This window comes from Python bivittatus, unplaced genomic scaffold (assembly GCF_059951505.1).
Source record: "Python bivittatus isolate LINGU-HERP-01145 unplaced genomic scaffold, Pbiv_v1 ctg000610_np1212, whole genome shotgun sequence".
In the NCBI taxonomy this organism is placed as follows: domain Eukaryota; kingdom Metazoa; phylum Chordata; class Lepidosauria; order Squamata; family Pythonidae; genus Python; species Python bivittatus.
This window is the reverse complement of record NW_028277088.1, coordinates 23,200,718-23,217,916: the sequence shown is the minus strand read 5'-3', so window position 1 is coordinate 23,217,916 and position 17,199 is coordinate 23,200,718. Positions and strand designations below refer to the sequence as shown.

Sequence of the window (17,199 nt, the reverse complement as noted above, 5' to 3'; positions counted from 1 at the left end):
CAGACATTTTTATCATCATTCTGTTGGTAGCGAATTAAATAGCAGCTGCTAAAACTGGTTCATTCATGTGACATTAATGTTATTCCTAGTTTTTCTATATTTTATGATCAAAGGCTGCTGTATAAACTGAAGCAAAAAAATTCTCAAACTCACAATACTTTATAGGGCCATGGTCAAAACAATCAATATGGGAGCCACAATCGTGTGCTTGAAGGTCCCACCTGTTTATGTGCACTGTTGCACCATCACGGACACCATTTTAACTTTTCTTTACCATACCCTGCAAACACCCTGCCGCTTTATGAAGTCACCAAGTGTGTCATTCTTATTACTATTTCCTAAAATATTCATGCAATGCATATACTGTATCCCCCCAAAGATTGATAAATTGCACCCTCAAACAAATTATTAAAGAGAGATTTTTTTTGTCCAGTCTATCATTCTGTAGTTCCCATGCACAAATGGGTGTGCATGTTTGTTTAACATAGCTGCTGCTTCCAAGATTGTTCTATCAGCACAGTTGTATTCTGTTACATGGGTGCAGATCGGAAATGCTTAAATCTGCATTGACGTCTTCTGAAAGACCAGTTGAGAGATGGGAAGAAGGTAGGATGAAACTAATCAAGTGCAAAAGAAAATGGGATTTCCACAGTTGTAGAGCTGGAGTGGGAGTTTTCTGCTGAGGGATTGCTTTCAGAAGCGATAATCTCTTGAAGGCCAAGATGGCAATAGAGTCAATCCATATTCACATTTTCTTTCTATGGCAGGTTTTCCTATTGTGCTAAACCACATCATGATTGGTTGATTTTTGGTTTAGAATATTGTGTGAATGGGCATACTGATTTCTAAACCATGTTTTTATTCGTTTATTTGTGACTTGTTCAGTAAATTCTATAAATTCTAAATTCTACGCTATTAAAAATATGGTTGTGCTCAACAGGGAATATGTACTGTGTGACAATCTTAAGGTTCTATAGTCCTATAGTTTGTTTTTTTTTACACTTTCTCACATTCAGGCACATTCCACCCATTGAAGTATACACACTTCTGATCTCTCTCTTGTTCTTGCAACAGCACCTTGTGCAGTGGAACAGCCTGTACCAAGGACGCTTAAAGTAAGCAAAAGATTGCCTGCAATCTTAGGCCACAGGTTGCTAACTTCAGTTAAATAGAATAGGGAAGTTCAGCAGGACCAGCTCCAGCCTGCCATAACGAAGCCGGGCCATCTGTTTATTTTGTTCCAAATACATGCTGAAAGGACTCACAGCTAATAAGCACTTCCTGCCACTTGAGGAAACACATATGGGTTGTATGCATACGTACAGTGCTGGCCTTGTTGAGACTAATCATCAGTAAGGTTTGTTGTGACCGTTGTTTTCAAATGACTTTGACAATATTTTTGTTGTTGATAGTAGTATAAAAATGCCATAAATAATTCAGATGAATTGGCAAGTAGAAATTAATCAACAACAGAAATAAACATGTCTGAATCTTCTGCCAGATTCAAACAAAATACAAGTGGTCTTCTCTCAAGTTCAGACAGAAGGCAAGCATGCATGTCCAAAGTCTTCCACATGGCTGTGCCAGAAGAAGAAAAGGAAGGAAATAAGCAAGCCCAAATTTTGTTGCATCTCATTTTCATCACTGTAAAGTATGGCTCCTGTGATGTCACATTATATTTTGTTGTATTTATCGTCCCTGAGAAATTACCTCATATTATGTCCCACTGCAGAATCTCTTTGTATCTTCTGCATTTTCCTGTCTCCTTAAATCTACAAAAACATTCTTAGATTTTCTTTTTATTAATAGTTCTTTATTTTGTTATATTTCATTAAGGTCTAGAATCCGATTCCTATATCCCTTAAATACTAAAGTGTATCATCCATAACTGTTAATTTTACCACACACACTGTTTCCACTGCTCATTTGTTTTTCTTTCTCTTTTCCTAGTTAGCATAGTTCCTTCATCTGTATGGATTGCTCATTAACTTTTGTTTCAACTGGAGAGGCTTCTCTTTAGGTCCTTTCAGCAATAGTTACAAATTGCTAGGTGCATAAGCACGTAGCTACAAAAGAACTTTGTGCCAGGCCTGAACTTTGCTGACAGATTTAATCAAAGATGGTGGAAAATCTGCTGATGGCTACTACCTCACACTTGCTCATAAAGGTAGCTATTGCTTGATGGTGGCTGTAAGATCAAGATTCACTACACTGAAAATATGTATGAGATATTGCTATATATGTTGGGCTTTAACTATGACATGTCCCTTTAAAAAATCTTACTGGATTTGGGATTAGTGGTTTTATAGTCTTCTACTTCTATAAAAATTGCCACTTTTTACACTAGGCATCGCTTTGAAAGACAAAATGTTAAATTATTGAAATCCAAAGGCATTTTTCTCCAGAAAATTATTTGAGGTGCACTTAGAAAATGATATTTTTAAAAAATATGTGTCAAAACAGTGACTAGGTTATGTGATAAATTATTGTCTAGATATGATAGGTGGAGGTTCCTGGAAAAGATGCAGCTGCTTTAAGGAGTTGTAGACTGGTGTTACATTTGCCCATGTGCACATTCTGAAGTGCTGTTTGACCTTCAGTGTCAAAGTACTGCACACAGTGATGTCTGCATCCTCCTGCTGCTTTTTTCAAAATGATGAAAGTTGCACCACAAGATCCAACCCTTTGGGGCATATGTGCAATTTTGCAACAAACATAGGAAAAAGGATGGGAGTCGCATCACTCTGACCCCCTTTGCTCCCACAGACACCACTGGCTGAATATATTTAAGCAAAAGAATGCTAGATTGTGGGGCTCAGTCTATATTAATGTGGTACATTCATCTACACCTGATGAATTTAACCATTTAGTTTCTTTACTTCAAAATATGTACAACATTAAATCTGTATAAGCACTAATTTGAATATCCGAAGCTTATTTCACGTACGTGGATGGATGCTGGCCACCATTTGAGCTTCAGTTTTCTTCTGAATTTTGCTAATGATCAAATTTGAATATTCCTAAAGCAGAATAATATTCTTATTAATTTGCTGATTTCTTATGGGCTAAGACCAAATAAAATAAGTAGGACTTTCAGGAATGTTCTGGTCCCTTTGAGGTATACTCAGTATTTGCTAAACTATTTATCATCAACACTCCAAAAGTTAATGAGATATGGGTTTCAAAAGATCAGTTGCTTGGCAAGTTGTTACTGATTTTATTGTTGTTTCTAGACAAACCTTCTTAAACTTGGTGCTCTGCTGAAGAGTTCAGCTACAACTCCTATCACTCCTCTAATTTCCATCCATCATGGCCATACTGGTTGATGATTCCTGGATATCTGGTTCCAGTATATCTGGAGAGCACCAAGTCTGTACCTGTTCTAGGTACTGTGAAATCAGCATTTGTACATAGAATGCTGGTAGTAAATAACAGTAGATAGTTAGCAAGACAGAGAAGGAACAGCCTGGTATTTCTTTGTATGTGGAATTCTTGTTGTTTGAGGAATAAGACCTCGGCTGATGAATGGCATAGGGAAGTGCCCTCTCTAATCCCTGAAGTAGCAGATTCATTCAGGTGTGACAGGTCACACTGTTTAAAATACAGAATTCTGTCTTGATGAAGCAAAGGATTATAATGACCACCATCACTTAAATTTGGGAAGGTAGTTTGGTGCAACTTTTAATGGTGAGTCAGTTGATCCTATTCATATACTACCAATGCTATATTCACCACATTAATTACAGGTAGTTCTCACTTAGCAACCACAATTGGGACTGGCAATTCAGTCGTTAAGCGTTGTGGTCGTTAAGCAAAACATCTTGTGACCACGACTTATGATTTTACTTCTGCCTTCTCTATTAACTCTGCTTGTCGCAAGCTAGTTGAGAAGCACACAAATGGTGATCACATGACTGTGGGACACTGTGACAGTCATAAATGCAAGGATTGGTTGCAAAGCTTTTTTTTTTTATACACCATTCTAACGTCAAACAGTCGCTGAACGAGGCAGTCGGTAAGCGAGAACTATCTGTACTGGTTTGCTTCTAAGCCCAATTCAAAATGCTGGTTATTGTTCTGCATGGCTTGGGTCCCAGAGATTAGTTAGGTTGGCATAGAGATTGGTTCCACCTTGTTCCTTATTCTGAGGAAGTGAGGGCTGGGAAACAGATAAAGTGCTCCTCAGTGGCTACTCCCATACTCAAACACCTAGGCCTCTAACCTCCTGGACTGTAAGAGAGTGTTTATTATTCCCCATGGAATTGGGATGCTGATGATGCAAGGGCTGCCTTTAGTTAGTTAGGTTTTTTGCAAGGATTTGTTTCTGTTTGATTTATTAGAGAGTAGGTAATAAATAAATACTATATGTATAAATAAAATGAAAAAAAATCCAGCTCATATAAAAATACTTTAGTGTCCCATATCAAATCTGTAAGTACAGCATCACTTCCCAGCCTGAGGTTTTCAGGATGGAACAATTTGTATCAACATACTTTTCTGCTAACAGTGGACACGAGATTTCATACTAATGTAGTTATGAGAAAGAGCCTTTAGTTTTAAGTCAGTTATATTTTAAAAGCATCATGTGTTTTATTTAAGCTCTGGCTTTCTGATTAGAGAAGACAAACAACAATGGAGAATTTGAGGTTATATAAAATTGGGCAAATATTTCTGGAGATTGCAGTTACCCATCAAGTTTTCATCTGAATGGCTGGAACACAGAAACCAGTGTCATAATGAGATGACTGAACTCCCGGAATTTCCAAGATGTTTTCTAGGAATTCTGGCAGGATAATTATGACCAATAAAAGGAAGTACTTATGCAATGCATAGTTACATTTTGGAATTTGTTCCCTTGTAACCACCAATTTAGACAGGTTTAAAAGAGGGTTGGAGAAATTAATGAAGAATCCGGCTATAGTATCTAGTGGCCTTGGTGGCTGTTTATAGCTGTTTTGATCACAGGCAACCAATCTTAAATGCCAGCTACAAGGGAGACAATGTACAAGAAGGTTGTCACTTCAATTCATGTATGTGACCTTCCTGTGAACACATCTGATTGACTGCTGTGTGATACAAAATGCTGGTCAAGGTTAACTTTGAGCGTGATAGTTGCTTTTATTGGATGCTATCCATGTACATCTGTTGGGTACCAATTCAGAAAACGCTAGTGTAGGATATTTACCACAACAGAGATGGAAAAATTATTTACAATATCTTAAATTAGATACCCCCCAAGCCCAAAGTAGCAATCTGGGGCTACATGAATGGATAGAAAAGTTCAACCACATGGATATTACCTCAGGCCTTAATATTCAAGCCTGGTTCTAGCTTGAAGACACCCCAAGGTCCATGAACTCAGTTCCTATGAAGGAAAAACAGCAACAATTGAAAGAGACAATTTAACCTCTCATCCCCTCCATTCCTTAGGCACAGTGCCTTGAGATGAATCTTCTATAGGGAGGAACGTGAAGTTTCAGCAGCTAACGAGCATGTATCTTCTTCTTATAGCCTTATGGAGCAGAGGATATCAAGGAAAATGTCCTTTGATTAACTTTGATCACTGCCAGTGAGTCAGGCTTGTTAATAAAAGAGACATATTGGGATTTAGACTCAGGAAGTACTAGAGAAGCTATTTTCCTCCTCCTCTCTGCCTTCCAAGTGAAGCAATTGGAGAGGAGAAATAAATGTTATTATAATAAACCCTTAGATATCAATGCAATAACACTCAATAAAAATGTGGTACATTGTGTTTCATCAGCTTTAAGCTCTGCTTGAGATTTCAGATGCTTGCCAGCTTTAGATAATCTATACTTTAGATGATTTAAAGAGTGCTTATTCCAAGTGTTTCTAGATAAAATGTGCTGCTCCTTACCAGAAGTGAACATGTTACCTCAGCTGTTAGTCTTTTGCTGCTTTTTTGGTAAGGTGGGGAATAGAATAAGAAGAAATATGTTTATGTTTTGCCTTGCCTTTACATGGTTATTGAATGAGACCATATAATTTGGAATATATGGTAAACAGCAATAAAATATAAAGTAAAACTATAAAAAGAAAACAGGAATATATAAAATCAATGGTGACACAGAGGCCTATCTGAAAACTTCATTGCTTACTGTTAGGAACTGATCAAAGATAGAATAAGGAGATCCAAAAGCTGAGGTCAGCCACCACAAAGGTCCTCTGTTGGTTTTCCAGTATATACAGATGGTGAAGAGTAAAAAGGACATCTCCGAAAGATTTTAAAACTGAGGCATACATATATAGTAAAATACAGTCTGTCAGATAACTCAATCTCCAACTGTACAGGACTTTCAGTACAACCAGCACCTTGAGCAGTGCCCAGAAATGGATCAGGAGTATTTGAAACTATTGTGATATGAATGCTTCATGTTCATTATAAGGTGACTTTATTATTCATACCACTAGTATCTGCATCATTTAGGCCCAGCAGAAGGTCAACACAAAAGCTATTAAAACCATCAAAAAGATTTTGTATCACATTGTTCTAGAGCAGCAGAGTATTTGAAGGACTACTTTTTCCAATATAAACTTGCTTGTCAACTGAGATACCTAAGGAGTTAGTTGAGTAGTTGTCATAAAGAAGTTCTTTTCTGTGGTGTTGTCCTAACATTGGATTTTCCCTTTCTAAGTGATTCTTTAACATAAAACTTGCAGACTGGTAATGAAACATTTGTAAGAAGAAAACAAAGCTCAGAGAATACCAAGAACCCAATAAAACCTCCCCTTGAGCTTTTAATAGTACTGTAATCCTTGTCAGTGTTTTAATTTAAACAGTGAAGTTGCATTGGCACTGCTCCTGTGATCATTTTCTCCTAGGAATATTTAGGATTATTATTACACTTTTAAAGCAAAAAAATTGTAAATCTCTTTATTGGTGTATTAAAGTGAAAATATGAGACAGTTTCAGTAAATTAATAAAGGACCCTGATGGTGGAGCTGACATTCACAGCACCAGGGAAATGATGGAAGTTACCCCCAGCTTCTTGGAAGCACTCAGATCCCTCAGAATAGTTTTAGTCTAATCATTTGCCTCTTTTTGTTTTCACTCTAAGAACTCGCAAAGATAGTTGGCGCTTAGTGGTGCCAACATTAAGGAAGTGAAGTAGCTTGAAGCAGATGTGGGATGCCAGAAATAGTGACAAATTGCTAATTTGTTGTGTTTGAAGTTTTACTTCTTGGGAGAAACTGCTTATGGGATTTTCTGCCTAAACAGTCATAACAGTGTAATCAATCTTGAGTGCTATGTACTTGATATGTGGGAAGCCATTTGTGAGACAGGGAAATTTCATCATGTTCAGCAAAGGTATTAGCTATTATATGAACGTAATCAAACAAACTAGGATTTATGACAGTAGGGGGCTCTGTTGTATGTGAAACCTGGCAGGTGTGTAAGTATGTAGCTGTAGAGGAAATAGGGAATGTCCTTGAAGGATAGGAGAAAGAGCCACTAACAATGCAGTGATCAGACAAGTGCGGCTTGTCCAAGAAACTAAATTTGAGTAAATGTCTCAGACCTCCCTAATTCACACAAAGATAAAGTGAGAGAAGGGGGAAGCACATTCAGACTTGCAAGATTCTGTTACTATAGCTGTTGCAATAAAAGTAGTTCTAGACCTACATGGCATTGGTTTTTTTGCCTGGTCCTCCTGATATGGCTAAGTACACTGTAGCACATAGCATGTAGGGCTATAAATAGTACCCTATAGGGCTAAGTATGTTAGAGATGTAAAAATATAGCAATGATGGCATTAGTCCATCAATCCAATAATTATGATTGTGAGAAATGGTGGTGCAGCTACTCTGGTCAGCAATGAGGTGGCATTTTCAACTGTTAAAGAGAGAAAATAGTTCTTTCGCCGGCTCATATTTAAGGCAAGATATCCTTTCCGAAATTCTTCAGATTTTCCCTACTGCGGACCTTCCCCTTACTTTAATTAAGGATGAATGGTCCCACTAAATTGAGAAAATAATATTCAGCTAAGAGGGAATCAGAATTAAAATGTAAAAAACCCTATCCATTCTAATGCATTAAATACAAATAGGCCACAATTAAACCACCTTCATATATCTTGGTTATGTTGATTCTGTCGCTGAGGCTTAAGAAGTACAGTAGAAAATACAGTTAAGTGAAATATATCTTGTTACAGAAGGCTGTTAGGATGCCTTCTTTTTAATGATTTGCTATTTTACTAAAGTTAAATGAAATGACAAATAATCACAATTCATCTCACTGATGTGATAAATGATTTTTTTTTTAATTCCAACCACACTTAATTAATGTATAAAAGTATGGGCTTTAATATATAGATACAAGCTTCTCAAATGAATTACATCCGCTGAATTATTAATTCACAGAATTGGCAACAAAATATTGTGATAAGACTGGAACTTGGTTTCGGCATCCTGAAAGCAATCGAACCTGGTCCAACTACACACGGTGCAATTCTTTTACGAATGAAAAGCGTAAGGTAAAGTGTTTAAATTTTAGTACAATTTCTTCGGCTACCTAATTTTTATCTATCATTTTTTTTTGCTATTATCATGGATGCCATATAGAGAGATACAAGCACCTTTTCTCTGTATTTCAGGCCATGTTCAGTTATGCCACAGGAAATCAATGTTCAATTGATTTTATACCAATCCTCCCAGTGTAACACTCTGGAGGCACATAGTTTTTTTTATTTATTTATTTATATTTATATTTATATTTATATTTATATTTATTTATTTATTTATTTATTTGTTTGTTTGTTTATTGGATTTCTCCCCTGCCCATCTCCCCCATAATAGGGGACTCTAGTTCTATACCCTGAATGGCTATTGTTTAAAATTGAATGAATCTACATACTGTGAACTGTACATTCCAAAGGCAATCTTTTCCCTTTATTTTTTTCACCATTATTGTCACTGCCAGCAAGGAAAGCTGCTTTGGCAAGATGCTGACACCATTTGGGAGAAGAAAGATGAATATGCTTTCCATCTGTATTTTGCCCCCTCGAAAACTGATAAAACTTCAAAATTCCACTGCTCATGAATAAAGCTAGGTATATTGACTTGGCTTTAATGAAGACAAAAATGATAGCCTTATAATCCATCTCGGATTTTAAGGGCTGGTGAAGCTTTCTGAGCACACTCCCCTTACATGGCTGATGAGATGTGATCAGAATGATGACTGAATTTCATCATTATGAGAAGGGAGTATCCAGAAAGCCTTCTACATACAATATAAAGAGATTAATAATTGATCATCGAAATTTGCAAGGAAGGGAATGCATAAAGTATTTTATATATTAGGGAAATAGGTGGGCATATTTATATAGTTGAGCATGAAACTGAGCAAACTCAGGGAGGCAGTGAAGGACAGGAAGGCCTGGCGCAATATGGTTCATGGGGTCACGAAGAGTCGGACACGACTTAACGACTAAACAACAACAACAATTTATATAGCTTTCTTTATATCCTTTCCTTTTTTAAATGTGATTGGATCTTCTATTTTTTTCATGTTGTGAAAACTCTGTGTGTGACATTTAGACTGAACCATGGCTTACTTATTACATATTAATCTGGGAAAAGTCTAATTAGATTTATATAAGATACTGAAGAAACTCTATGACCTTTTGCAACAAGAATAATTCTCAAGGTTTTATGTAAACCTTTATGGATTTGACTTTTTTATAGCCAATTACAGAAGCTTGTCATGATACCTATTAAGAAGATTGTTCATGGTGGAAAATCTTAAATGCAGAGAAAAATGAAGGAGAAGTAATGTACAGCAGAACATGGGTTATGTTGCTATGGTTTTGAACAGATTCCCGAAGGACTCTGGGTGGCTCACAACAGCACCAGAGATAGAAATGACAAAATGATGAAATCAAAACCTATGATAGATGTCCACAGTCAAATGAACGAGGGCCCCAAAATAGATAAAAGATCAATACTTCCTACAGGATGGACTGCTAAGTTGAAAAGCATTCCAGAAGATAAGATAATAATGGCAAACTCTTTCTCTAACACTGTTGCTGTAATACTGCCAAGAAAACTGCATAGAAGCAATCACGAAGAGTCGAGTTTGACTTGAGTGTATCTTTACATTTTTTTTAAGGATGAGTATGCAAGTATTATAGTTTGGCACAAGGGATGATATTTCCTATCCCCTTCCAGGATTTTGATCTGACCTGTATCACCTATATTTATCTTAAAGTAAGAAAAAAGAACAGAAACACCAGTGTAGCACTATGCAATATATTAATGGTAATATTTTATTGGGTCCAATACTATGTTTGACTAATGCAATTTCTCAAAATGACTAAGGAAAGCTCCAAAAAAGGAAGTATCTACTCCATTATGTAGGATAGCTCAAGAATTTGTCTTTATATTATACATTATATACATTATCATTTTTATTTTAACTAGTAGAGGCTAAATGCCAATTATACCCATTGATCTAATTTTGTGATTTAGTCATGGCTAATTTAGGAAATGAAAGCACATAACCAAAAGAAAACACAAGACAGTCTCCAGAAACTGTAGGAACTATGTTAGATTTAGCTGAGGCTTGCAAGAGATATCAAACTACAAAAACTATTTTGTTGCAATCAGCAACACCATAATATAACATACAATATGTGAACTTTGTTCTTTTGCAAAAAATGTACCCTCACAAGAATGAAGGTGGAGAGTCTTTTGAGGAATCAAGAGATCCTTCAGGATACTTCCACCTAGTGGTATAAAGACTATTGTGTGTGTGAATATACTTATGCATATACAAAATGCTACTATATAATATACACTTTGTTAATATGAACACTATTTAAACCATCTTTAGAGGTAGTTCCACATATCTAAAATGAAGTAGAAGATACCCCAAAGTTTTGGAGTCATTGCTACCACTATTTGTATCTTACCACCTCATAGTTTTTAATTTCTTATTTAATCTTTCTTTTAAATTTCAGATGGTTTTCATAGTTTATTACATGACTATAGTAGGACATGCATTGTCTATAGCTTCTCTATTGGTTTCCTTGGGGATTTTCTTCTATTTCAAGTGAGTACATCCTTCAACCGTCTATTTTCTCTTACTGCATTATGTATGTAGAGTTATGGGTAGTGCTTCTTTGACCCATGCAGTTCAGTCATTCGCTTACCGGCCACATTGGCTTACAAGTGACTTTATCCAAGTGCTGTTTGTGCCAATTCTCTATAAAAGCAGTACCATGCCTTCTTGGGTTCTGTACAGTTCTTCAAGATATAACGCACATTCTAATTAGTTCTCTGTAACTAAAGATTATGTATACCAAAATAGATAAAATGAATGATTTGACACTATCAGATGTGTCCAACATTAAGTAAGTGCCTCACATAATATTTTGGGAAAAGTTGATGATTGCAAACTAAATGGCAACATATCATGCATAAGGGAAGGGCTGGAGTTTGGAGTTGACTTAAGATTTTTCTCTATTTTTGAAATATAGCCTGCCTTTTTAGGGTTGTCTTTACAGTTTTCACTTGTTTTTCACCTGCCAGTGGTGGGACACTGTTTTAAGTTTTCAGTAATCATAGTTATAGGAAGTTCCAAAGACCACCAAAAGGAAACTCTGGGGCTACAGGTTGAAAATTCTTATTTAAACAGATAAAATGAACATGATCTCAGTGGGAGGAATTTCTACAGCTAGTAAATCACAAATATAAGCAGATTATTATATAGAGCATTGAAAGGGGTTGGTAACATTTTCACACTGCTGGAGCTATTATACAATATCACCATGGTATGTGGATCGCCCCAAATTATCCAGATCTCATGAGAGATCACTCAAATTGCAAGATTTGACATTATTTTAACAGATCACCAACATATTATACAAGACTGTCAACCCTGTCAAGATTTCTGCACTCATAAATGAGATTTCAGTGATACTGCCAATTTTGGAGTGGAGGGGGTAGCACTTGAGGATCTGATAAAGGTTCTCTTGCCAATGGGGATTGTGTTATTGATTATTATCATAGTGGAAGGAACCAATATGTGTGATTCCCCTCAACATTGTTGCTATTTTTTAATTCTATTATCAGCGATCAAAAATAGTTTAGTTTCCAAGTTTGTGGATGACCCCAAATTACTTAGTCTAATTAGAAAAAGGTCTAGAAAGAACAAGCCATGTTAGGTATATGAACAACTCAGTGGCGTATGAAATTCAACATAAATATATTCAAATAGCCTGCATCCAATAAAGGTGAAAATTGTTTTACTATTTAAGCTACTATTGACTGGTTCAAAGTGTTTCAGTGGGTTTAATACTTTAGTTAAATGTTTATTTGTGAATCTAGGAAAAAAATGGCATTAGATTGTGGATTCTTAATTCAGTTGAGTATAATGAAGCAGGAAGAATGTCTTACAGTTGTGGGATCCAAGAAGGAATCACAACCTTGCAAGGAGTGAAACTAAATATCCCTAACAATCAGAAAAATTCCAGTTAAACAATTCCTACTTAGCTGATAACCCATTCCTAAAGCATTATGTAATTTCAATCTAATGCTCCAAAGAATGTGTCTATATGGGGTGTTTTTAATTCATACATAAACAAACGTATCTCTTACTGTCAAAGAGATATGTGTCTGTATTATGTCTGTATTGTGCCACTTGACCACATAGATGAGATGTCCTCTAAGTGCGATTGAGAAAGCATGTAGCATTTAAGCAGGTGTAAGGGAGTTTATTCCCATGGTTTCACTGCCAGCCCTATTTTTTCCAACTGCCCGTGTCAGATTGCATATTTCAGAAAGAATTGCCAGCATCTTCTTATAAAAGCAACTTCAGAATCAGTTCTAATAATATATTAGGTTTCTAATATATTATTTGTGGTGCATGTTTTTCAGGAGCCTAAGCTGTCAAAGGATCACACTGCACAAGAACCTCTTTTTTTCTTATGTTCTTAACTCTGTGTTTACACTCGCACATCTCATTGCAGTAGTGCCCGATCGAGACCTGGTCAAAAAAGATCCAGTAAGTATTTGGTTTTGCTTCACCTTGAGTAAATGAATTTAAACATTAAAAGTTAAAAGACCTTACTGCCTTATTGCCACAGCAACTTCACATAAAGGAAGTTATCACCTATTCTGAAAGAAATTCAGTGTTGCAAGAACATGGATTTGCCCCTGAAAAAAGTAGCCTCAAATCAAGTTTATTTTTTCCCAACTAGATCTTGATACTAAGACAGAAATTCTAAACTTCATAAATACTAAACCAGGAACTCTGGCTTAATAAATCATAGTGACGATGTGCAACATACTACTGCATGCAATCCATGTTCCTACTTCACTCTTTGCTTAGTTTTGTGTTATATCCATATTAAGAATTATGATTTACTGCACTCCACATCTAACCAGATATGGTAGAGCCATATCTTTATTAGATATTTTATTTTTATAGCCAGTTTGGTGTAGTGCTTAAGGCATCAGGCTAGAAACTCGGAGACTATGAGTTCTAGTCCTGCCTTAGGCATCAAAGCCAACTGGGTGACCTTGGGCCAGTCACTGTCTCTCAGTCCTAGGAAGCAGGCAATGGCAAACCACTTCTGAAAAACCTTGCCAAGAAAACTTCAGGGACTTGTCCAGGCAGTCTCTGAGAATCAGACATGATTGAACAGATTAAAAAAAAAATCTAACCCAGGACTGATCTTCATTTGCTGACTTGTTTGAACACAATAAGCCATAATCTTTAATTTGAAGACAACAAGAGCTATTTCCTTCCTCCTTTGTATAATTGCTCACACAAGGAATTTAGGGTAGAAAACACAGCATGCAGCAACATGTTGGTTGTTCAGATAATTGCTTATTAAGCTGGGATTCTTGGCTTAAAATTATATGTAAACACAGCCTCACTATGGAATGTGTTTCCACTCCATTATGATGAAAATGGTGATTGGCTTTGGGACACATTGGGCTGGAGAAGTTAGTTCTTGTTTTTGGAGTTTGATTTATATCTTTTCTTGAATACAGATCCATGCTCAATAGGAACCCCTAAAGGCTGGGTTCAGTTAAGCCAGAATGAGACTGGTTTGGTTTTGGCTTAATGTTATGGAATAAACAATTTGTTTTAGGATAGTAAACCATACTTTGAAACCATAGTCTATGGTTATCTTACTTTTTGCTTTTGTGTCTTAGTATAAAGTATGTATAGTTCTTGCTTTGTTTTTGATCTGCATCCAAGTTTCTGAATAATCCACAGAAGTACAATATAAGAACAACTAAAAAGGATGATAAAGAAACCCAGAATTGGTTAAAGAAGCCATTATTTATTTTATCTGCAAGATTCTGGTTGATTTAACAAACCAAAGTTCAAGAATCAATGGTTTAGTATGATTGTGAACACAGTGAAATAGCTATTTCAAATACTATTTTACTATTCATATACCTGAAGCTTATGTGAGAAAATAGCATCAATAAATCAAATACTAGATCCAGAACTTTATAATCTTAGTTGTCTTATGAGATTAAATGTAGGAAAGGAACCATAACTGGATGTGGAGTGCATTCTTGCACACACATGGGCCCAGGTTCAAACTTTAGCATCTTTAGTTAAAGGTTGCAGGTAATATACAATATGAAATGCCTGTTTTCTGCCCGGAGAGATGCTAGATTGACTGGTTTTTGACTTGAGATAAGGTATCTTGCTCTGTTCCTCAAATCTCTAGCTACTTCCTAAACTCAAACTAGAGAGCCAGTGATAGAGGATGATCCAAGTATATATCCACTTTCAACCATAAAAGCTCACTAGTTGATTTCAAGTGAATCATTACCTCTCAGCCCAGCCTTTGTTTCCTCCAAAAAATTGGAGGAATTTTTTTGGTGAGGTGGGGGGGAGTTGAAAGAGGGTATGCTAATTAAATGATCCACAGCACTGCATCTCTCCACTGGAATTGGCTTGATCATCTTGATTCTACCAGTAGCTGGTTGTCTCCCAATTTCAGGGGGTCAGAGGGGCCAAAGTTGGAGGCACTATTTTTCTGTAATTGGCTGGCTCACTGGAATAGCATCCCATGGGATTTTTGATTGGCCCCAGTGTCAGTCGCCTTGCAGAAGCCGCTGAAAATGGAGCTTTTTCAAAAGACTTTTGGAGGTTGACACCAGATACTGTTTTAGGTTGTAAGTTTTTGTATTTCTTATTTTTATGACTGTGTATTGCTTGTCTCATATTGTGAGATGCCGAGAGTCTATTTATGATTGGAGTAGGATATAAATTCAGTCAATCAATCTGCCTCCTTCAGTTCCTGGAGAAAAAGCAGGAAATAAATTTAACAAATAAATATACGCTGCCAGACTTTTCCTGTAAAAATTCCCTATCATTATTTGGAGGCTCTTCTTTTCAGTTAACCTTTAAAGAAAACAGCATGAAAAGGGTACTTAGTTTGTTTATATTTACATGAAAATTTGTGTTAGAAATTACATGCAAACATTTATGGTAAATGGAGTTAAAAGTACAATTAATAACTTACTATAATTCAAGTCAGAGATTTTTATATAAATATCTGAGAATGGTTGCCGGATGAGAAGGACAGAGATAAAGAGGACTTACTGTATGATTTATAGAATAAAAGTAAAAATGACTTTTTTGTATTACAGTATTGCAGCCAAAGAAATATATATTGAAGCTTCCCCCCCCCCCCCCAATGGTTCCAACTAATGCTGTTTTCAGCTGGATTTGTTTACTGGTTGCAAATAAGGATGAGCAATGAATCAGATACGTGTTCACATTTTTCAAGCAAAATTCAGGAGTACAGTTTTATTATTTTGTTTCTTTCTTACTATTCTCTCACAAATGTCATTGCGTGTGTTTGCATGATCATATACAGTAGATGTGCCTATGGTATGGTAAGAACCTATGAAAAATAAGCTGGAGGACTCAGCTTGATCTGTCTTTAGTTTGTATTATTGAACAGATTTGGGATATCTGTTCTTTTTTCTAGTCATAGCTAAAGCTGAGTATCTTAAAGATAGTTCATTGTAGTTTCTAAAGTGTAATACCTGTGCAGGCAATTCAAGCACCTGAATAATTTAGATAGTTTTCATTTTCAGGACTAAGATGTGTGGCCTAGGTCTCCTGAAAAATATTAGGTGCATATATCTGTCAGGACATGGACATATCCAGACTTTCTCCAATGAAAGGTAGAATGTCATCATTAAGTCTTATCAGATCAAACAGATTAAGTTGGTTCCAACTAATGCTGTTTTCAGCTGGATTTGTTTAGGGACTGGTTGCAAATAGGGATGAGCAATGGATCAGATTCCTTCCGTTTGTGATTTATCCATCCTGAAGTTAATTACATTCTAGTTTGGGTAAGTTTACATTACATTTTAATATTCGGTTAAAACGGTACACAGTTGGCATAGATGATGACAGAAGAAGCTTTCTATGTACTTCTGTTCAGAAATAATGTTTGTGATTATGTAAGATGCTGTTTATTGAAATGGGCAAATGGGATGAATATGAAATGATGTGTATGTTGGCGGCAGTCCTGTGTAGACTTGTAAAATGTGCATGTGAAGTCTATGTAATATTTAGAAATTGGAAAAAAGGGAGAAAACTGTTCTTGGCTGCATGGCATATAAGTTAACCACATCTAAATGTAAACTTTCTCAAAACTAGAAATAATATTTTGCTTTAGCTTTTTATTTATTTTATAAAAACAGTTTCAAAATCATGATAATAAACCATTAATATTTAAATTCTCTACTTATGCTTATCTCTCAAAATTAATATAATACCAGTTAGCTGTTTTCTCTTTTACCTGTTATCCTAAGTTCTATTTGTATTGTTTAGATCAGTGTCTTCTTCTTTGTACATTATATGTGTCTACAATTGGTACTTGCGACTCACTCCCCTTCTCTTTATGTCTGCCTGGTACAACTTGTGAAATAATGTGAACCTGTATGAATTATAGGTATAGAATTTCAATACCCAGAATTGGTGAATTCTGCAAAATCCTCCCTGAGGATTTATGGCAACTGCAGGAGAGAACTCAGTCTGTAATCATACCTCATTGGGTTTCACCCAAATTATTTACCTCTATCAGAAGTGCTTTTTTTTTCTGGGCTAAAAATGTGTTCTTTCAATAGCATGCCATAAATAGTGGTATGAGTGGACAAAAACTAAATCTGATTTCATTTCATTGAGTCATATAT

The 17,199-nt window shown here is 35.9% G+C and overlaps 1 protein-coding gene across 7 annotated transcripts in view; it reads left to right on the top strand.

The window, feature by feature from the left end:
* Positions 1-17,199, top strand: part of CALCR (calcitonin receptor) — a 136,260-nt gene that overhangs the window by 79,246 nt on the left and 39,815 nt on the right. For all 7 annotated transcript variants that reach the window (XM_088150587.1, XM_088150584.1, XM_088150586.1 and 4 more), the window contains 3 exons: positions 8,380-8,492; positions 10,977-11,068; positions 12,895-13,021. In XM_088150587.1, the coding sequence (XP_088006713.1) occupies positions 8,380-8,492; positions 10,977-11,068; positions 12,895-13,021 (332 nt within the window). The remainder of the gene's footprint in view (positions 1-8,379; positions 8,493-10,976; positions 11,069-12,894; positions 13,022-17,199) is intronic.